The 19,447-nt window shown below is 38.8% G+C and overlaps 1 protein-coding gene and 1 pseudogene across 1 annotated transcript in view; one reads left to right on the top strand and one right to left on the bottom strand.

The window, feature by feature from the left end:
* The first annotated feature begins 221 nt into the window (after nt 1-221).
* LOC146458812 (E3 ubiquitin-protein ligase TRIM45-like) lies at nt 222-1,963 on the top strand (annotated as a pseudogene).
* Nucleotides 1,964-7,795: 5,832 nt separating this feature from the next.
* The window catches only part of LOC146458807 (cubilin-like), a 127,263-nt gene continuing 115,611 nt past the window's right edge, over nt 7,796-19,447 (bottom strand). The window contains exons 14-15 of the mRNA XM_085090299.1: nt 17,250-17,321; nt 7,796-7,992 (exon numbers count right to left, since the gene is read on the bottom strand). Of these exons, the coding sequence (XP_084946425.1) occupies nt 7,917-7,992; nt 17,250-17,321 (148 nt within the window). The 3' untranslated portion in view covers nt 7,796-7,916. The remainder of the gene's footprint in view (nt 7,993-17,249; nt 17,322-19,447) is intronic.

Raw genomic sequence — 19,447 nt, 5'->3', positions numbered from 1 at the left:
ATTTTTTTTTTTTGACTATAGCGATCGTGTTCTCAATCATCAATCGTGTTTTGGGCCATAGCGATCGTCATTCTCAATCACCAATCGATAATCTCAACCATAGCGATCGTGTTCTCGATCACCAATCGTGAGCTCGTACCACTTTTGAATGATATGGCCTCCCATGTCTACGTGTCTTAGAGTCATTACCAAAATTTGAACGCACCTGGAGCGAATCCTTGGAATCAGAAACTAGAACGAAACAGTCAACAACCTCTTACAAAAGTGTTCTGTGATTGGCTCATACTGCTATCATTCCTAGAAAAGCTAAAGATAGAAAATCACAAGACTTCATTGTGTGGTAAAGACTGCCACGAGGTCACTCCTCGTTTGTGTGCGAAAACAACATGGATATCCAAACGTTGCTTTACAATCTCCGCGAAGAAGTGTCTTGTCCGGTGTGTAAGGATATATTTAAGGATCCCAGACAGCTTCCCTGTTTACACAGTTTCTGTCTGCATTGTTTGAAACACTGGCGTCAGACGAGTGGCGGTCAAAATGCATTCAGATGTCCGAAGTGCCAAGCACTTAGCAGAATGCCTGCAAGCGGCGATCTAAAGGATCTTCCGACCAGCTTTTATCTGAACGGCATGATTGATGTGCTGGCCATAAAAGAATGCAACACAACCCAAGAGACGTGTGGAAACTGCGACAAGAAAAGCTCCGAGGCTTCGTACTCCTTTCTTTGTGCATATTTTACTGTGAACAGTGCCTAATTGGACACAGCATCATGCGAAACAACAAAGATCACCGTATTCTTGCGGTGAAAGAATTCCAAGACAAGGACTATGAGGATGTATTGAAGCGACCCATGTTTTGTCCAGTACAGGGACATCAGAAAAAAGAGCTTAATGAGTACGTCTGCAAAAAATGCGATACAGCAGTTTGCGCCAGCTGCGTCATGTTGGATCACAATGGACATACTTTGAAATTAATCCAAGAAGAAGCCGAGGTCCAAAAGATCGAGATGAAAGCTCTCATACAGGAACAAAGACAAAACTTACAGGAAAAGATGAACCTAGTTTCTCAGCTTGATAAAGACTACGCTAAACTGGTTCAACAAAGCGAAAACCTGATAAGAGATGTGGAAACTTTTGCTGATAACTTGATGAAAACAATTGAAGCAAAGAAGCAGAATATTATCTCTGCGGTGGAAAACGAAACAAAGAAGTCGCTTGAAAGCTTAACAGAGAAAAAGACTGAGATTGAAGAGGAAATAAAGACGATCGAATTATCGCTAGAAAAAGTGGAAAATTTATTGACACGAAGTACAAACGCTGAAGTCATTCAGCTGAAAAAGTCATTGGGAACAGTTCTTGAAAACGTCGAACAAACCAAGCACATTACCCGTGACCCTGAGGGCCTTCCAGCTTTAGCTTTCGTGGAAAATCACAAGATGCTGGACATTGTCAACGGCGAAGAAATTGGTTTCTTGGAAAACCTGCATCAAGCAAAAGGAAGCAAATGTCTCGCTGAAGGCAAAGGAATCAGATAAGGAACTGTTGGGCGGGAATCTCAATTCAATTTGACCACAAGAAACGCTAAGAAAAGTCAGTGTTATAATAAGGGTGACAATGTAACGGTAGAGATGAGAGACAACCAAGGGCGAGAATGCGTGACAAAATTGCAAATAGATGATAACAAAGATGGAAGCTACACCATTAGCTATTCTCCAAGAGTTACAGGAAGATGTTATTTGTCAATTAAGGTAAACGGGAAACATGTTCGTGGTAGTCCTTTTACTGTGTTTGTGAAACCATTTCTTGTCAAACCTGTTTTAACTTTTGGAAAATACGGTTCGGATGTCAGAATGTTTCAGTATCCTTGGGGGGTGGCAGTGAGTAGCAGGGATGAAATAGCGATTACGTCCAACCACAATGTTCAAATCTTCAACAGCAATGGCAATTTTATAAGATCTTTTGGTCGCGAATTAATGAATAAATGTGCAGCGCTATAGTTTTTGTCAGAAATTTAGTTGTAGCTATTTCCCAACGATTATTGTTATGATTCGATCTTTTTCATTCTTAAGAGTGGCGGGCAGGAAATATTGAACATTTGGTGGCAGAACTCGTAAAATTAATTCCGCTCATTTTCTGGCTACAAAAAGCCCTTAAGTAGAGAACAAATTTGGCGCCTTTAGTTTTCTCCAGGAGCGCTTAACGATCTAGGAAACTAAGAAAAACAAATTTGACCCGCGAGGATCCCGAAAGTACCCGCAAGGCAGTGTGAAATCAATATTTTGAACTGACTCTTCGTCTGCAAGGAAAGAAGATCCATGGTATCTTTATACTCGGTATTCACAGAGGATGCACCGCACGTTTAAAGCAGAGTTTGAACTAGACTTAACTATAAAAAAAAAAGAAAATAGAGCCTAGGGAAATGTCCCTTTTTTAAACAGGAAAAGTCCCGGAAAAACGAATATTTTTTTAAAGATGGTTTTTGCTATGTGGTACTTGGCCGATTTTTCTTAAACTTTGCCTTTTGAGTAATTTAATGTTATTCTTAACAATATATTAAAATCAGCCTGGGTTTTGAATTAAGCACTTCACGCGACGGTTTTGAAGTCACCATGATAACACGGAATGCCCGCGGGGCAGGCCGTGTCTAGGTCTGGGTCGGGCATCTTTTTTTTTTTCTTCATCGTAGCCACAAATGTGCACATTAATTTATGCATTAAACTCTGCCCTCCCCTAGTAAGGATATATTGTTTTGATTGTCTTCAACAGAAGCGGCCCAATCAAAATCTATTTTTCAGGCACATGTCACGAGAGAGGGGACCCACTCATCCTTTCCTGTGTGACGTCAAATCATCATTTGATTTATTCATTAAAACTAGATTAAATTCTTCCCTTTTCCAGAAATGATCTATTGTTTTGATTGTCTTGAACAAAAGCCGCCCAATCAAACTCCATTATCCGCGCGTATATCACGAGGGAGGGGACCCACTCATCTCTACTTGTGTGACGTCAAAGCAAATCATCATTTGGAAAAGTTGTTTTCGTTCAATGGCGGCCACATGTCTGAATTTAAGACTGCGGATCTGCCGTTTTCAGAAAGAAAACAAACGTTTTTCGAGCGGTAAATCGAAATAATAACTTCTAGGTAGTACTCGAAAGTTGAAACGGTGGAAATTTGGAGAGTTCACAGCGAAGAAACTACGCTTTTACAAACAGATCGAATAATTCAAAGCCAGAAAGGCCAGACCAGTTCAGCGGGGTCATGACGTTATTGCAGAGTTATTGCCGGTATGATTCCCAGTAACACAACGATAAAAATCACGCAGTCTCTCTGAATAAAACCATTCAATTATTTCAATTGCGAAGGGAGGATACAGTTGACTATAAAAATAAGCGCCTGAAAAAACTGTATCTCTAAATTTAATCTTATTACAAGGGAGGATAGTTTTTAAATATGCTGCGAATCATGTCATGGGGAATAAATGGGGCTACATTAAGCATTTCGTGTTATGCCGATTAAGGGCATCTTGTTAGTTTAAAATTCCCACAAAGGCCGAATAAACAACCGTTGTTGCGTTACCGTGACAATAAACAGACTAATTTTTTCATATACCAAAAAAGCGTAACAAAAACGAATATCTTTCAAACTTTACATCCTTTTTAATTGCAATAAGGTTGGAACCGATTTTTTTTTGTTTGTGCTGTGAGAGTTTTGCTTATAAAATCATATCTAATAAAGATAAGCAAGCGTCTTGATGTCAATTTCTTGAGTTCGCTCAGGTGTCAGATTGTTAATGAAACCGCATCAAAAAGGAAATCTGTGGGGTTGAAGTTCTCCCTTATGGCTATGGTAAAATTCTTGCCGCAATACAAATTGGAGACCGGTCAAACTTTTCTATTCTGTTTTTAATTCACTAAGTAGTTAGGGTTGCGTTTTATAAATTCCGAAATCAACAATAATCGGTGAATAGTATCACGCACTGGCATTTGCCAAAGTAAATTGAATTACATACAGTAAAAAGTAAAAGTAAGATAACTTCAATAACGAAAACTGGAAAATTCGTCACTTTGGTTTAATGTTCTTGTGCCGTCATGGAAGTTAAGTGTTCTCTTAGCTCCTTAGTCGGAGGTCCTTGCTCTTACGACTTCAGAGACAGGAGAAGATCAACTGAATTATATTGCAAAAGGAACATCGCGGGTCACAAGTCTTCCTTGTCAATATATTCTAACAGCCGATGTAGAAACCGAAATTTAACCTATGCTGACAAGAACGGTTATCTCCTTCACCACGGAGTTAAACCTTTTGGAATTGACAATTTGTCCTCGACACCGCTCGTCTCTGGGCATCGGCTGGCGTCGAGGTTCAAATAAGTGTCAAATTCGTCCGCCGATATCGAACCATGACAGCCAGGCGCAAAAAGTCGCAAAAGCAGAACGAGGACTTGGCAAAAAATTGGTGCCCTTTGATATGGAAGAAACTGAGACTATTTATTCCAGTTGGTTCAGGTATGCGTTTACATAATTTCCATTACCTTTTATATATAATAAACTATAAAAACGTCTGATGTAACACTTTACCTTTTTGCGCATTAAGTCTTTCCAGCACAATATATTAGCTCACCGAGGTGTATTTTCAGTTCATCATATGCGGAGAAAGCCGTCAATTAGATTAAACGTGAAGTTTTCAGTGTTTTTTATTTATTTACTTTTTTCTGTGCATGGAAGCCTATTTCTAGTGCTACTGACTGTAGATCCGGGACAACGTTTTGTCCACCAACTTGTAAAAAGGCCCTTCTCTTGAGGAAAGTAAGACATCGGTAAGTCCTAGTTGGAGCTTTTCAGGCTTATGTAATGTCCATGCGAAAAACGTCTTATCCCAAACATATATATTTAGCCAAGCCTAAAAGCGGAGCTCCAATTTTTTTTGATAGCATTTATAGAAATCTGCTTATCGTATGGACGTAGTTCCTCATCCTTTCTAAAGTTATATATATTTTTAATGCATATGCAGCAAACTCCCCATCAACAATGTAATACCAGGAGTCCATGATCATCGGCTCCTGGTAATACAGAGAGCACAATTATTTAAGGCTGATTTTTTTGTAACAGAGGGCATTTTTTCTTAATTTTCCTTTCACCGAGCAAGGGTTGATGATTGGTTGATCTTTGCGCTTGTACCCCAATCTCGTCCCTAGAGCCCACGCGCGTTTTTGAATGGGAATGAAATTCCTAGGAAAATCCATAATCCTTAAATAACAAGGATTGGAACCAGGTTTGTGGGCCCGCGAGAATTGGCACCCCCACCAAACCCATGTTTTTGCGAAAAGCGCTGGGCTCTGAAATCTGGTTTGCAGTCCTTGTTATAGTCTGAAATGTCAGCCGTCCTCTCCCCCTAACCCACAGGGGGCGCGCCCCCTGTGGGTTAGGGAGAGGAGACGGCTGACATTTCAGACTATCCTTGTTATCGATAGTCTCCTTCGCAGCCATTATAAGGTTCGCCACGCAACGCTCCTCCCCACGGAGCGTAGCGTGACGACACTAATAACGGCTGCGAAGGAGACTATGTTATCTAAGGTCTTCCGATTCCTGATCCTGGACTCCTAGTACCCAGATTCTTCATTTAAAAAATGGCGGCAATCACGTTCTCAGAGCCCGCATTACCCTTATCCAGCGGAACGGGCGCTGGATAAGGGTAACACGGGCTCTGAGTACGAGCGAAGAGGCGATTTAGTTGTCTTTGCTAGTCTTTGCTTCGTTCTAGAGATTTGGATAAAACAGGATAAAACTAGCAGTGTTCAGACATCTTCCTGTATTAGGATGGTGGATAAAAAAGAAAGGATCTTTTTAATTTCTGCATAAGTTTTCAGGTTTGGAAGCATCGAATTTTTCCTACGCCTCGTCTTATTTTTCCTGCACGACTGTGTGGAAATGTTCCGTTTTGACAGCAGATTTGAAGGAAAACTTTTAGTGTGATAAGCTTTAATGTCAAAAGTAGAAGGGGTTTTGCTGTGTCGGTGGAAGGCGAAAGGTCCGACAGCTCCGTCAATCAAGGAGGTAAGATAACTTCAAATCTTTATGTATGCATACACTCCTTTAAACTGTTTGTAGTGTTGTTTTTTTCTGACGAGGGAGCTATTTTCTAAAAGAAATCTTTAATCAAGATTACATTAAAATTGCAAGCTAATACGGACAATAGTAGGCCAGTGTTGTTATATGAATTCATGTGGTCTACTAATACTAGGAGATCGTTCCAAACAGGCACACCGTGGAGCAATTGAAAAAGGAGTCATTATAAGTTTTAGGGATTTACAAAATATTTAAAATTTCACCTTTTTCTAGTCAAATTGAGTGATTTTTTTTTTATATTTAGGTTCTGTTTGAGGGAGATGCACATTGGAGATGTTTGAATACAGGAGAAATATTTCAAGTTAACTTAGCTTTGTGCCATTTTTTATATTTTCTTACTGCACTTGTAGCTCATTAATTCAATAAATTATATTGAAAAGCTCATTTTTAAAAATTTCCGTTATTCCCAGGTTGATAGCTATTCTTTTGTGCTTAGTTTGGTTTTTGTATAAACTCAAACTAAATGGTCAGTTCCATGCAATTGATATTGATTTACAAGAGAATTAAGATGTCTTCCTTGCTCTTAACTTAATCTAAGAATGCAGTATAATTTTTCCCATTTGTTTCGGTAGGGATACGAAAACATGAACCTTTCATAACTTCCTGTCAATCACATTAGTTCCATTGTTTTGAGAGTGCAAAGTGATACTGTTTTGTTCAGAGAAACCATTGCAGTAATTGGCTGCCTCTTATTCTTGATATTATGAAGTCAAAAAAAAACAATTACTTGTGAATGCCTTTTGCTACTTTGTATATATGGAAACTAGTAATAATCAAAACTGAAATCGAGTATACATATAGTGATGAGATGAATAAAGAGTTTGGTTCTAATGGAGTCGCTCTAGGTGTTAAAATGGGGTCTTATTGTTCCTATGTACAACATTTCATAAACAAGACAATCTCATTTCGTGCTACACTTTTTGAGCATTCTAAATTTGCTCTCATTGAGGAGGCCAATGTTCCCATGGGCATCTCTCAGATGGCGACCAATGGCAGAGTATCGATGATCAGCGATGCGTTGAAACAAATGGCGCGTCGTATATCCGACGTAATTTGAATCACACAAATCACATTCAAAACAGTAAACAACGCTATGCTGATTTACAATGCGTGGCTTGATGAGATGATTGATTCATTCGTGATGAGATGTTTTATGCATCTCATCACTATATATACTCGATTTCATTATTTTACTTTCTCTTGATAATGACGTTCTGCAAACGTCGAAACGTCGTGCTATGTTTTACAATATTATATCGCAGATTTTTATTGTCAAACAAACATTGACAATAAAATTTCTGAGATCTTACCAGTCAAAATGAGATAAAATGAATTACAGGAAACATTAACTTCCAGCCTGTCCCCTCTCTCCCTCCCACCGCCGTATTCTCCGGTTTTGTAAAAAGAAATATTCTCTGAAATAGAGGCTACAATAGGTTTTCTTGCAAATTTCGTGAAGTTGTTAACCTTAATATCGAGTAATATACGAGAGACAACTTGCTATTGAATCAGGAATTACCATAATCTGGAACATAGTGTTGCCGAAACACATTAGCCTCACAAACACAATATGATTAAATAAAATATACCTTTATGATACAGTATGACCACTGATTAGTTTACCGTCTTACCCATGGACCAAGCTTTTTCTGCAAATCATTGTACTATTCTCATGGCCGACTGCAGGCTTTTCTATGGTACAGCCCAAACGCGTCTGCTATGTTTCTTTCAACTAAAGTGGCTGTAAAAATCTATTCTAGTGTTACGATTACAAACAAAATTATATATAACAGCTTACAGCTCATTCAACGACGTCAGATTTGAAAATATCTCCTGAGACAGTGTTTGAATTTTGTTCCCTGACAAATCCCTATGGAAAAAAGATTGGGTCACTTAAATGTACAGCTTTAATCCTAAAATCATCAAACAGTACATTGTAAGTCTCAATAAGTCAGTTTCACCTAATTACCCAAGATCTAAATTTATGTGTAAGGTATACTTTGAACCCCGATTTTACGATATGGCAAAGGTACAGCAAAATCATATCATTAAATCGGGATATCGTTGTAAACGAACTCCCGATTTAACGATTTGGCGGAAAAGCAACCAAAAATATCGTTGTATGGGGATATGGTTAACAATTAATTTTTTAAAGTGCAATCGATAAAATTAATAAGTTTGCGCAACTTGATACCTGAATTGTATGTATTTTGTTCAATTGCATTGGGCAAATGAATCACAAATGCAACAACCAAAACACAACATAACATCCTTCCACAGTATTTGCAGTGCATATAAGTTCTGAGGTTGTATGTACATACTGTTTAACGTATACAAAACTAAAATTTTGCCATCCGACGTACTGCTCCATGTTTATATACTATAGTGTTCACTTTTCATAGGTCATTTCCGAAAGTATTCTTGAATTTTGGCTTGCCGCTTTTCTTTGACTTCCAACCTTAAAAAGGCATCCTCCATGATAGAAAGGAAACAAAGAAACTCTCCCTCCCTTGCCCCTGGCTCTTCAAAGGACATCACAAACTCTCTCAGTGCCTTAACTGCTTGACTGCAGGGGTAAGAGGCCTCGGATTTTATATTACGCATATTTCATCCATGTCAGTGTCTGATTCTTGGTCTTCATGGCTAGCCTGAGAATCTTCCGGCTGAGCTGCCTCTAAAGCTTCCCTTGTCGCATCCTCTTCATAAAGCCTCGAAACTGGTTGAATGGTACATTTGTCAATGAGGGGTATTGTCGGACAAGCCTGCCCCACAGACTAGATTCTTCTGCTGTTTCTTGAACCTCCTTGTCTGACTCAAATGGGTCGTATTTCGGCTCTCAGTCACTTCGTTTCGAGATCCCACTTTTCTCTAACAGTTCTTGATTGTATTTTGGGTTACGTTACCCCAGCCTTAAGCAATTATAAAGACAGCGTCCTTTAAATCTATCGCTTTGACAGGCTTATCCTCGTCAAAGTATTATAAATTCACCAAAATGTACCATTTAACAAACTTGAATGAAAGCATGCATTTAAGGTTGCTGCCATTTTGGTTTATCTGAGCACGATCGTCTCAGCATGAATTTTGTTCATCTCTAGTTGTTCCCAGTTTCCAGGCTACTTTGCACACACGTGCGACTTCCGCATTTTCCTCGTTTTATTTTAATCCCAGGTTTTAAAAGGGTTTTTTGAAATTATTTCCAGTCGCAGTGGAAACGATGTTCGTAAAATTTCATTTCTACTTAATGGTCAATTACAGGAAACGTTTTGGCAATGAAGTATTGCAGCAAGAAACTGAATTCAATGTATGTATGAAATCAGAACGAGCATCAGAAATCAGACGGCCCAAAAGCCTAGCACATTTCAGCTTTTCCGCTTGTTTACAAATGTTGAGTCAAATGTTGTTGTGAAATAGACACTCATCGCGAATGGATTTGGCACATCAATATCCAGAAGTTATGCTTTATTACATTTATTTAATGTTCGATGGCACCTGATCAGTTTTCCAATCGGTAAGTGACTGATAGTGGATCATTTTAACCATAATACAGTGTGCACTTAAGCATAATTTTATCAATTCTTGATACGAGACAATGACTTCTGATTTTATCAAGGACCTAGTTAGGAAAAATTTTGAGGTTCTCTTAGAAAATAAAAGCTCATCTTATTTATGTGTGTTCTCCAAAATATTCTAATAAAAAGTTCATGAAGGAAAAGATTTGCCCAAATCTGTTCATGTTTTCCTTTCTACCCTCAATAACTGTACATGACATAAGCCTCAGCACAGTTTGAATCCATCGTTTAATTCACACCTCCTTTCAAAAACATGTGTTAATAACCTGCCAAGAAGGCTTCTTGGGGCGCAAGAGAATTGGAGCCATGCCAGCGAAATAATTTTCCTCTACCATTTACTTTGGGTTTGTGTTAAAATGTGTGCGAAGTAGGTCTGTTACTTTTAAAAAAGAGTCCCCCAACCCCTCACATATGTATCGGGCATGGTTGACGGTACTATGTAATGTTGCGACTACCTGTTGATTAAGTCACTGTCAGAGATCAGTAACCTAATGAATACACTATTATAGAAAATATATATATTTTTCTTATTGAAATGGGAATTTTATCCTCTAGGAGCAATTTGAGCTTTTTCTGACCATAGCGATCTTTAAAAGCCCGGTAGAGGGGAAGGGGGGGGGGGGGATCCATATAAAAGTGACGGGGGTGATCGTCGGAATTTTGCAAAGAACCCCATAAAGGTACCAAAATTCTGTTTTGTGGGTTTGTCCTGAACAATTTTTTACCCCTAAAAGGTACCAAACTAGTTGATTGGCATTTGCTTGCTGTCATATCTGTCAGCTCATTACCCTAAAAGGTATCACCATTCCTCTGACGGAAGTATATTTAGATTTTAACACCCTAAGGGGTACCAAACCACAAATATTAACCCCTAAAAGATACGGCGATCACCCCCTTGAATTTTATCGTAGAGCCCCCCCCCCCCCCCCCTTCCCCAGGGATTAAAGGCGATTTAAATTTCCACAGTAGGCCTTGACGTGCTTTATGGTGATGACGTTTATTGCTACCTAAAGTACACTGTCCGGACCGTAAACCTTCCGTCCATTCAATTTTGATTAAAATCAAAAGTTGCCCTTTCAAAATACAAATCGTGATTTTTAATTTTCAATTTTTAGAAAAATAATTTTTAAAGTCAAATTTCAAGTTTCACTTTTTTTTCTGACCTGCGATTATGATTATGTTTATTCTGACTTTAGTTGTCTAGAACTTGATGAAAGTCACATTGATAATTGGAAAGAGCTACTTAACATTTATAAATGGTCGAATTTATAAGAAGCAATATCAAAAATTAACATCGTATTTTTATTGTTGTATTTATGGAAATGATAGAAATTGAAAAGGCACAGGACAAAAATATAAGTGTGAACAGGACAAAAATATAAGTGTGAGAAGGGAGGATAAAATGTTGAGATGGCGGCCTGGGAGTGTCTTATTGTTTTCTTGTTATTTTTTTTTTTTCTTTTCTTTTCTTTCTTTTTTTAGCCTGAAGCAGAAAAGCAGGGAGGCTCGTGGAACCCAGTGATGCTAATTGAGCGCATTTTGTCACATTTACTTGTACACAAAAAACGTAAATGTGTATGAATAAACTGTAATAATAATAATAATAATAATAATAATTAAGTAATAGACATCAGGACTGGAACAACATAATATCCTTCAATATCCCTGGAACGAGCTGTTACAGGCGGATATACTTCGAAGCTACTGACTTGATAGTGAATGCCATTGACCTGCTTTTTAACCAGCCAGGCTATGTCATGTATGTAACATGTGCAACAATGTAGTCTTTTTTTGTCAAAGTTCTTAAATCTGAAGACTACTCCACGGAGCTACAATTCTTGAAACCAATTATGCTGATGATGTAGTTGCTGACGCGTTGAAAGCCCATGGCTGGAAATTTTTAAAGTTTTGATGAATGGTTGTGATATTATATGTTTCGATGACATTCTACTCAAAATGAAGGAGTTTCAGGAACCTAAGAAAAGCATAAAAACTGAAGTTGTCACGATCTTCAAGCTTCTGCTTGTATTCCCGCAACCACAGCCTGCGAACGCAGCCGTATTTTCGGCTGTCGTTTGCCGGAAATACGGTTGCGTTCGCAGGCTGCTTCAACCAGCGCAGCAGGGGAAGATCCTTTTTAGCGGCTCGGAGGTTAAAACATGGCTCCGCAAAACAATGTCTCAAGAAAGGTTCAGTAATCTGATATTACTAAACACCCACAAAGACAGAACAGACAAGCTTTGCTATGCTGAAGTGGAAAATGAATTTGCTGATCGCAACGATAATAGGAAATAAAAAATTTCGGCACACACAAAGATTCCGATTTCATGACAGAAAGGAAATAAATCACGCCAAGATTATGATGCTGCCTTTTCTCACAGAGTCTGTAAAGTGTAGTTTCTCCTGTCACCATCTCCTTCTTCGTTTGTTAAACTAAATGCTTGATGAGTTTGAACTGTATTAAATAATATTCAGTCGGCACCAGGTTAATTGCAAATTACGGGCTAAATTATATCTGGTTTATCTCTGAATTAATACAATATGTTAAGATTTTGAAGTAAAGTTGGATGCATTTAGCCATTTAGCCATTTTTAGGGTCCACTCCCTCCCCCCCCCCCCCCTCCCGCTATAATTGTAGAGGTGGAGCGGCCCCCCACTTAAAGAACTGCCCCGCGGGCCCTGCAGTGTTGCTACTCTATCGTTTGAAACATCGTAGCATAATATGATAAGGCTAGGCAATAGTAAAACTGTGCCAGGACACTAGTTGATTCAAATAAAGAAACACTTTTCCACGGATAAGTACCCGTATATACACCTATTGACTGCATGTATTTTTTGTCATCATATACTTCATGTATACATGTTGTACTGATAGGAAACACCAAGGTAGCCCATGGGATAGCGCCCATGTTTTCTTAAACTCGCCTACTTTTCCACTCTTTTTTTGTTTGGTGCATCAGCGGCACCGACTCCAAACGTTAAATACTATCGAATGAAACACCTCACAATGTAAGTGAAGTTGATTTGTGTGGCTCAGTTTAGCACAAGTTTGGATCGAAAGGAGCAAAATTTTGAATCGTATAGTGTTATGTACTATTGCTTAAATCAAATGGATATAGGCGGCCGTTGCAAAGTGATGAGATCGATAGCGTAGCGTGATATCGTGCAATCTCAAACAGATCAGATTGACTTGATGTGGTTACAGCAAGGCCGAATTGGTCAATGCAACTTTAGCAGATTCAGCAGATTCCCTTAAAGTCCATTCCTAAATAAATGGATACCCAAGAAAACAGGTACGCTTTGTGGCAAGCATCACTGAGTTTCAAAAGGTTTGCACGCTTTCATCTTCAGGCTGAAAGGAGGGTAAAAGCCATCTTAGTTCTTGCCAAGCAACGTCGTACCACTTCCGGCTTTATGCTCCCTTTAATTTTGATTCCAACGCCGATATTATTGTTCCTTTTCATAAATACGAAAATAAAAAAAAAAACATTTTGATTTTTGTATTTACAACCTTGATACTACTATTTACTATTTTAGGTTCGATCCTTCATGAGCGTTTAATTTGCGAAATGACGCTTGTACTTTTCCGCCAATCAACTTTTCAATGGTGTCGACCGATTGCAAACCAGTATGTATGCGTTATTGACCAAGCGTGAGGTCAAGATGGCTGGATATTGGCCAAGTTCTTTTTTGGCGTTTTTATGGACGGAGACGAAGTCGAGGTCCATAAAAACGCAAAAAAAAACGAGGCCAATATCCAGCCGTCTTGACCGAACAAGCTTGGTCAATAAAGGATTTATTATATGGCTTTGCCATCAAGTTAAAACTACAGCAACAAAACAAAACAGGACACAAAACTGCTCTACTTGGAAAAAAATTCTTCATGGCCCACCGGTGCAAGATCTATTTTCAGTGCATTTTTGGATTAGCATGTAATCGTGGAAAACAAGGAATCCTAAATTATCTTAGGGCTCAAACTTTATAATGACTTAAAGGGAGTATACAATTATTGAGAACGAAAAATTAAGATTTTCGCAAGAGCGGGACGATTTGAATAGAATCCGGCAAATTCGCCATTTTCAGCCGATCGCGCGGTGGCGTGAATAATAAAATTTTTTTACACATTTTTCGGCTTCCATTCATTAATTCTTGAATAAAACAAAAGATTTTGAGATTATATGCAAACATAAGCCGAGAAAAAGAGCGGGTAAATCAGAAAACTGGGCGAAACTTTGACAAAGTTTTGTTGTTTACAACAAGCAAGACGTGGGTAAATTAAAAGCGTGAGCTTCTTCGGCAAACTTAAAAAAAATACTTTTCTGAACTGCTCTAAACACTAGCCGCAACTTCCACTACGCTATGATTTAAATACAGTCATTGCAAACCTAGAGAACTTATCAATTTGGCACTCGACTTGTGACAATAAGTTTTTCAAGATCAATTCTATCTAAAATACTATACGCAGATAACTCACCGATTCAACTCTCATTCATTGTAGCTGAAACAAAGTTTTCACTACACCAGGACGATTCCATTCTCTTTCCTTTCCTTTAGGTAAATGTTGAGAATTTACCAAACTTTTAAGTGAGCGTTTTCCCCCAAACAACGAGAAAATCGAAGAAAAGATTGTATTGTTGTTCGGATTAAACTTTCGATGCCAAGCGGACGGGCAACGGGTAATCCCGAGCGGGCAAGATAGCTCCATCTTGCCCGCTCGGGTTGCCAATCACAGCTCAGGATTTGACTCATCTTGCCCGCTCGCAGAGCCAGCCATATAATAGATACTTATACTATAACGCCATCAGTCAACACCATCGCCTGGTGAAGACCAGCGGTATATGGTCCATAGGCCGAGACGAAATTCGGTACCACCTGCGGTGGCAAATTCTATCATATATCAAATTAAAGCTTATCATAAGTAGAATTTTAAAAAAAATGATAGTAGGTCTTTACACGTAGCTTCAGGCTGTCACGTGACCTTGAATTGGGCAATAGGCACCCCATCTGAAATAGCCCGGAGAATGCATTGAAGTCTCATTGCAGTCACAGGAAGTCGATCTAGGGTGCCAAGTTAAAGTGCCCCTAACCCTTCAATTTGTTTTCTTTTGGTAGATTTCCATATCTGTGAAGAACTCATTTTCTAAATTTTTTTTTAGAAACATTGAATCCTTGTCTTTTTACGAGCGCTAATAGTTACTGAAATTTTTAAATTTTTGCGCACTTTAAGCCCCGCTGGACAAATTTTTGTCTCGCGGGCTCATTAGGAACGAGCCAATGAGAAGCGTCCGATATTGGACACTTTCTTAGCTGTGACGTAAGAAAAGGACACCAGAAAGATTCAGAAGGAATCTTATGCATACTGATTCCTTTCTCTACATTTCGAGAGTTGCTGCATCCAAAAACCACACATTTTTCAACCATTTTCTCTGTTTACAATTGCAGCATTACCGCCAGTCTTCGGATATTTTTGCACGATGTCCTTTTCTTACGTCACGCTCCATATACACATTTGACACATTTGGCCGAGTGAGGGAATAATGCGAACGATAGGTAAAAATATCGAAAAGACTGCCTTCACTTCTAGCGCTCGAAAGAAAAAGGATTCAATATTTCTCAAAAAAATTTTCGAAAATGAATTCTTGAAAGATATGGAAATCTACCAAAAGGAAACAAATTGAAGGGTTAGGGGCACTTTAAGGTTGATGTTGTCATTTAAGAAAGAATGATTGTGTGTTAATGTAAAGAATTAACAAACGGTATGATTTTATGACGTCACTTCCGGTAAATTATACGAAATATTTGAAAATTAATTTCTACGACCAATTTTTTTGATTTCGTAACGAATGTGGATCTTTCCGAAAAAAAAAACGATAGAGGAAAAATGTTTTGTAGATACTAATCTAAACAATTTGTGCTGTCTCTCTGATTTTTAGGCCGTGGGATTCTCTGTGGCAATGAATTAAGCTTGGAACTTTCAAAGCATTTTAGGTCCAAACTCGCTGTGATGATATGACTGCCACTCTGTATCAAGAAAATTTTTTAAAGGCAATCATGCGACAACGTAAATGAACCAAAGTGTATAATAAACTGGGCCGTTTTTGTCCCAATTCAGTTTTCGTCTTGTTCTTACTTTTTTTTTCTTTCCCTAAGCTGCATACCAATTGGCAAACCCGTGACAGAACACTCAGTTTCGCCGTGCTCCTGGTTTTGCTTGGGAGATCATCAAAAAAACATAACTGTAAAATTAAATTTAAGTTGTTTCTACGAGCGATGCCAGTTTGATATTGACTTCACAATTAAGCCTCCTCAAGGCTTACTTGAGATCTCATAAGTAGGGGACGACATCCTATCTAAAGGTAATAAGAGCACGACGTTCTAATCTATATCCGGTAATAAGTTAATATCATCATCAATTTCCTTTGATTGAAATGACATTTCATAGGGCTGGTTTGAACAGTCCGCTAGACGACATAGATCACTGTACTTCAATCCATTCAGGATACACTCGCACGTGTTGCTCCTGCAAACCCTCTTGTATGTGCACGCCAGGAGCTCGCTAGCGCTCGCGGCTTTAGGAGTAAGCGACCTACTCATCCATACTATATCCAGCCGTTGACCGCTCTCGAAACTTCCTAGAGCCCATCCCTTGCCAGCCAGACCTGGAACTTGGTTGTTGGTGAGTGCGTTCTCTCAGACTGCGGTCTGGTAATTGGCTCTCTTGCAGTGATGGTTTAGACAGTCGCGTCAAGGTGGTAGTTGATGTGATTCGGCCTCACCTTTTTTTGAGCAAAACACCGCGTACTGGCACCGACTGACATCCTGATTGCTTTTCTTCATCCCGTACGTAGCACACACAAACGACTCAAGCTGGACGCACAGTTCCTCTGTAATAGACCACTGTTCCTCAAGGTTTTAAAACATACAGACACCAACTTACATACCTTTCCAGACTTTAACCGAAAAAAAATAGGGTAAGTATAAAAAGTGCAAACGCTACGGAGCAATTTCCCACAGGATACTCAAATTGAACCAATCTCGTCCAGAAATTATTCTAGGCTTAAAATTCAACTAATGAATGTAAGAAGCTACTTAGTACATATTGTCATTTAATTTTCATATCTCTACATAAACTAGATCTTTTATATGTAATGGAAGAGTTTTACCACGGTAGCGTGAAACCTGTCACGCTTCGTACCTGCAAAAACCTCACATTGTTTTTGCAAAGGAAAAACTCTGACGGTAAATAAACTTGCTGTTTACCTTAATTCTCACTTTTATTTGACTTTCATTAAGAACAAACAAGTCTGCGTTGGTAAAAAAAAAAATGAGATTTCTCAGTGAGCAAAAAATAGGCCCTCGATTCTCATTACGTGCGTTACAGTCAAGGTCACAAGACAGCCTTAAGATACCAGTACAGACTTGCTATCATATATACCAGTACAGATTTTGCCACCTCAGGTGGTACCGATCCGCCATTTTTAACCACTTGGCTCATGGACTAATAGATTAAACTCAGCTACAATATATTTCATGTGATCCCACTCTCCCATCTACTTACAGACGATTAAGGGCTGTCATATGACGGAAGGTTCCCATAGTTAGATTCTTGATCCCAGTCCCGCGTAAAGTTCTGTTCAAAATTAAGCCAAAATTGTACGTATAAAACGGCGTTCCTAAAATTATGAGAAGTCATTTTACGTCAATGGAGTCTCCATGGAAGATTAAAGTTAGATATTTAAGAAGGAATGTCTATTAAGACCGAGCGAAATCATAAATATGTGGCACATGATAAAAAAATCAAATTATTCATATTTCGTCCAGAGATAGTCCATGGTAGTTCTGAAAACGTCATGGGATGTTTTTCTTAAGATGTTTTGGGAGAAACGGAATTAAAAAAAATGAAAAAGTAACGGCCCTTTGTGGTTTCTAAAACACCCGACATAAGCATGATTCACACCTTCTCGTAAACCTCGCTCTGTTTAATTCTCATCAAAGGAAACCTGGTTTTTAGCTTGGACATTTGCTTTTGAAGCGTTTACAAACTATTTCAGTCCCATGATACTTTTGTAGATGGATATTCAGGCTCTTGACCTGCCGCTGAAAATCGCCAAAATTGGCTCCCTCCAAATTTTAAATTCGACGCAATTTTTTTAAAGTCAGTTTCCCCAAATCACTCCAAATCATTTCATATTTAGAATCATTGATTGAAGAAATGCTGCTTTAAGACCAGTATTTAAAAAAAGGTTCGGGCTCTTTAGTAGCGCCGAGTATAACCGCTCTCAAAATCACAATAGGAGCTTAAGCATCGACGACGAATGACAGGACGACGACGGCCAAAAGTAAATTCGTGATGCTTTGAATGAACTGCGCATGTCAGTCTCAGTCAAGCCGTAGTCGTGCGTACTTCGACTACTGAATTTTGAGTGAGTTGGCGTTTATGATCGGCCATTTGTTTCAAAATTATGACACGGTGTATGTGCGTTTTTTGCCCACGTATAATTGCAATTTTTCCAATTGTATGGCTTTTTATCCCATGTATATGACAATTTTCTCCTCATGCGTCCGTTCAACGCATACGTACCAGAAACGAAAACGCGTTTTACCGTATATATGCGCCTTCCAAAAGCCCATATATATGCGTGCTTGCTCAAGTGCGTGTATACGTGCGGTTAATTTACGTCGTTGTGTAAGGGGCATTGAATTATATCGTGAGCTTCAACTTACCTCATGTACGACAACTGAAAAGCAACTTTGAAAGAAAACAGGGATGGCGCTTCTCAGGAAAGAATCGTCCTTACTCATGGTTCGTACGCTGATAACCACTGGAGGTTCGCCAACAACTGATTTGCTAGTATAGAATCAATCTATTGCCCCTTAAGAGACTGCGACCGTTGTATTCATAATGCTGATCGAAACATGGTAGGAAACATCGTACGCCTGGACGTTGTAATCGATTCAACGGTTGTTTTACGTAATTCATTGGCTGCAGGTGAGGTGAAAAATACTGAAAGAATTCCACTACTTGAAACTCTGGTGATACAGCTTCTGTTGCCTTTGGCATGAAAGGATAATAATTATGTAGACTGAAAATGGGCATTGCACAGTTAATTTTTAAAAATAGGTCCTTTGATAGCATTTTCAATCCTTGTCAAAATTGGTTGCGACACCTTGCTTAAGCACATTTTTTTTCCGTATGCTGTTTGCAGTACTCCAATAACTTATCATCACCCCTCTGCTTCAGAAAAAATCCCCCATTCATTATTGACTTGATAGGAGGGTCTGTTGAAGCCTGTAAACAACACAATGTCAGGAAAGAGGGATGCTGACCAATAATATTGTTTGTTTGTTTGTTTTTTCACAGGAGTTAAGTTGTGAAATTGACAAAGGCTGCACCTTTAGATTATACTATACTCATGACAAGGATACTCAAGGTCACAAGATATCATGTCGCCTGTCCTGTTGCATCTATCAATATCAGATTATCAGGGCATAATTTGTGATGATAATATACTGACCATCCCTTAGTTCAAATGTTTCTCAGATGTTTGGTTTGAAATTCATTTCCTTTGTTAACTCATAATATTATTATCTAAGTGTATACATGCTCCCTCGTATGGATCAGTGTCTCATTCAAGGGGCAATACGTAAGTTGCGTTAAGCCGTGGGCGTGGCACTCTGAGGCATCTGATTTTGTTGCTCATTATCCTACTTGTTGAATAAACCTAGTGATACAAGGAATGGAATACCTGTACTTCA

The sequence above is a fragment of the Pavona decussata genome, unplaced genomic scaffold (genome assembly GCF_977016875.1).
Source record: "Pavona decussata unplaced genomic scaffold, jaPavDecu1.1 SCAFFOLD_228, whole genome shotgun sequence".
Lineage (NCBI taxonomy): Eukaryota > Metazoa > Cnidaria > Anthozoa > Scleractinia > Agariciidae > Pavona > Pavona decussata.
The sequence above is the reverse complement of the archived record's forward strand: the minus strand, read 5'-3'. Positions and strand labels throughout refer to the sequence as shown.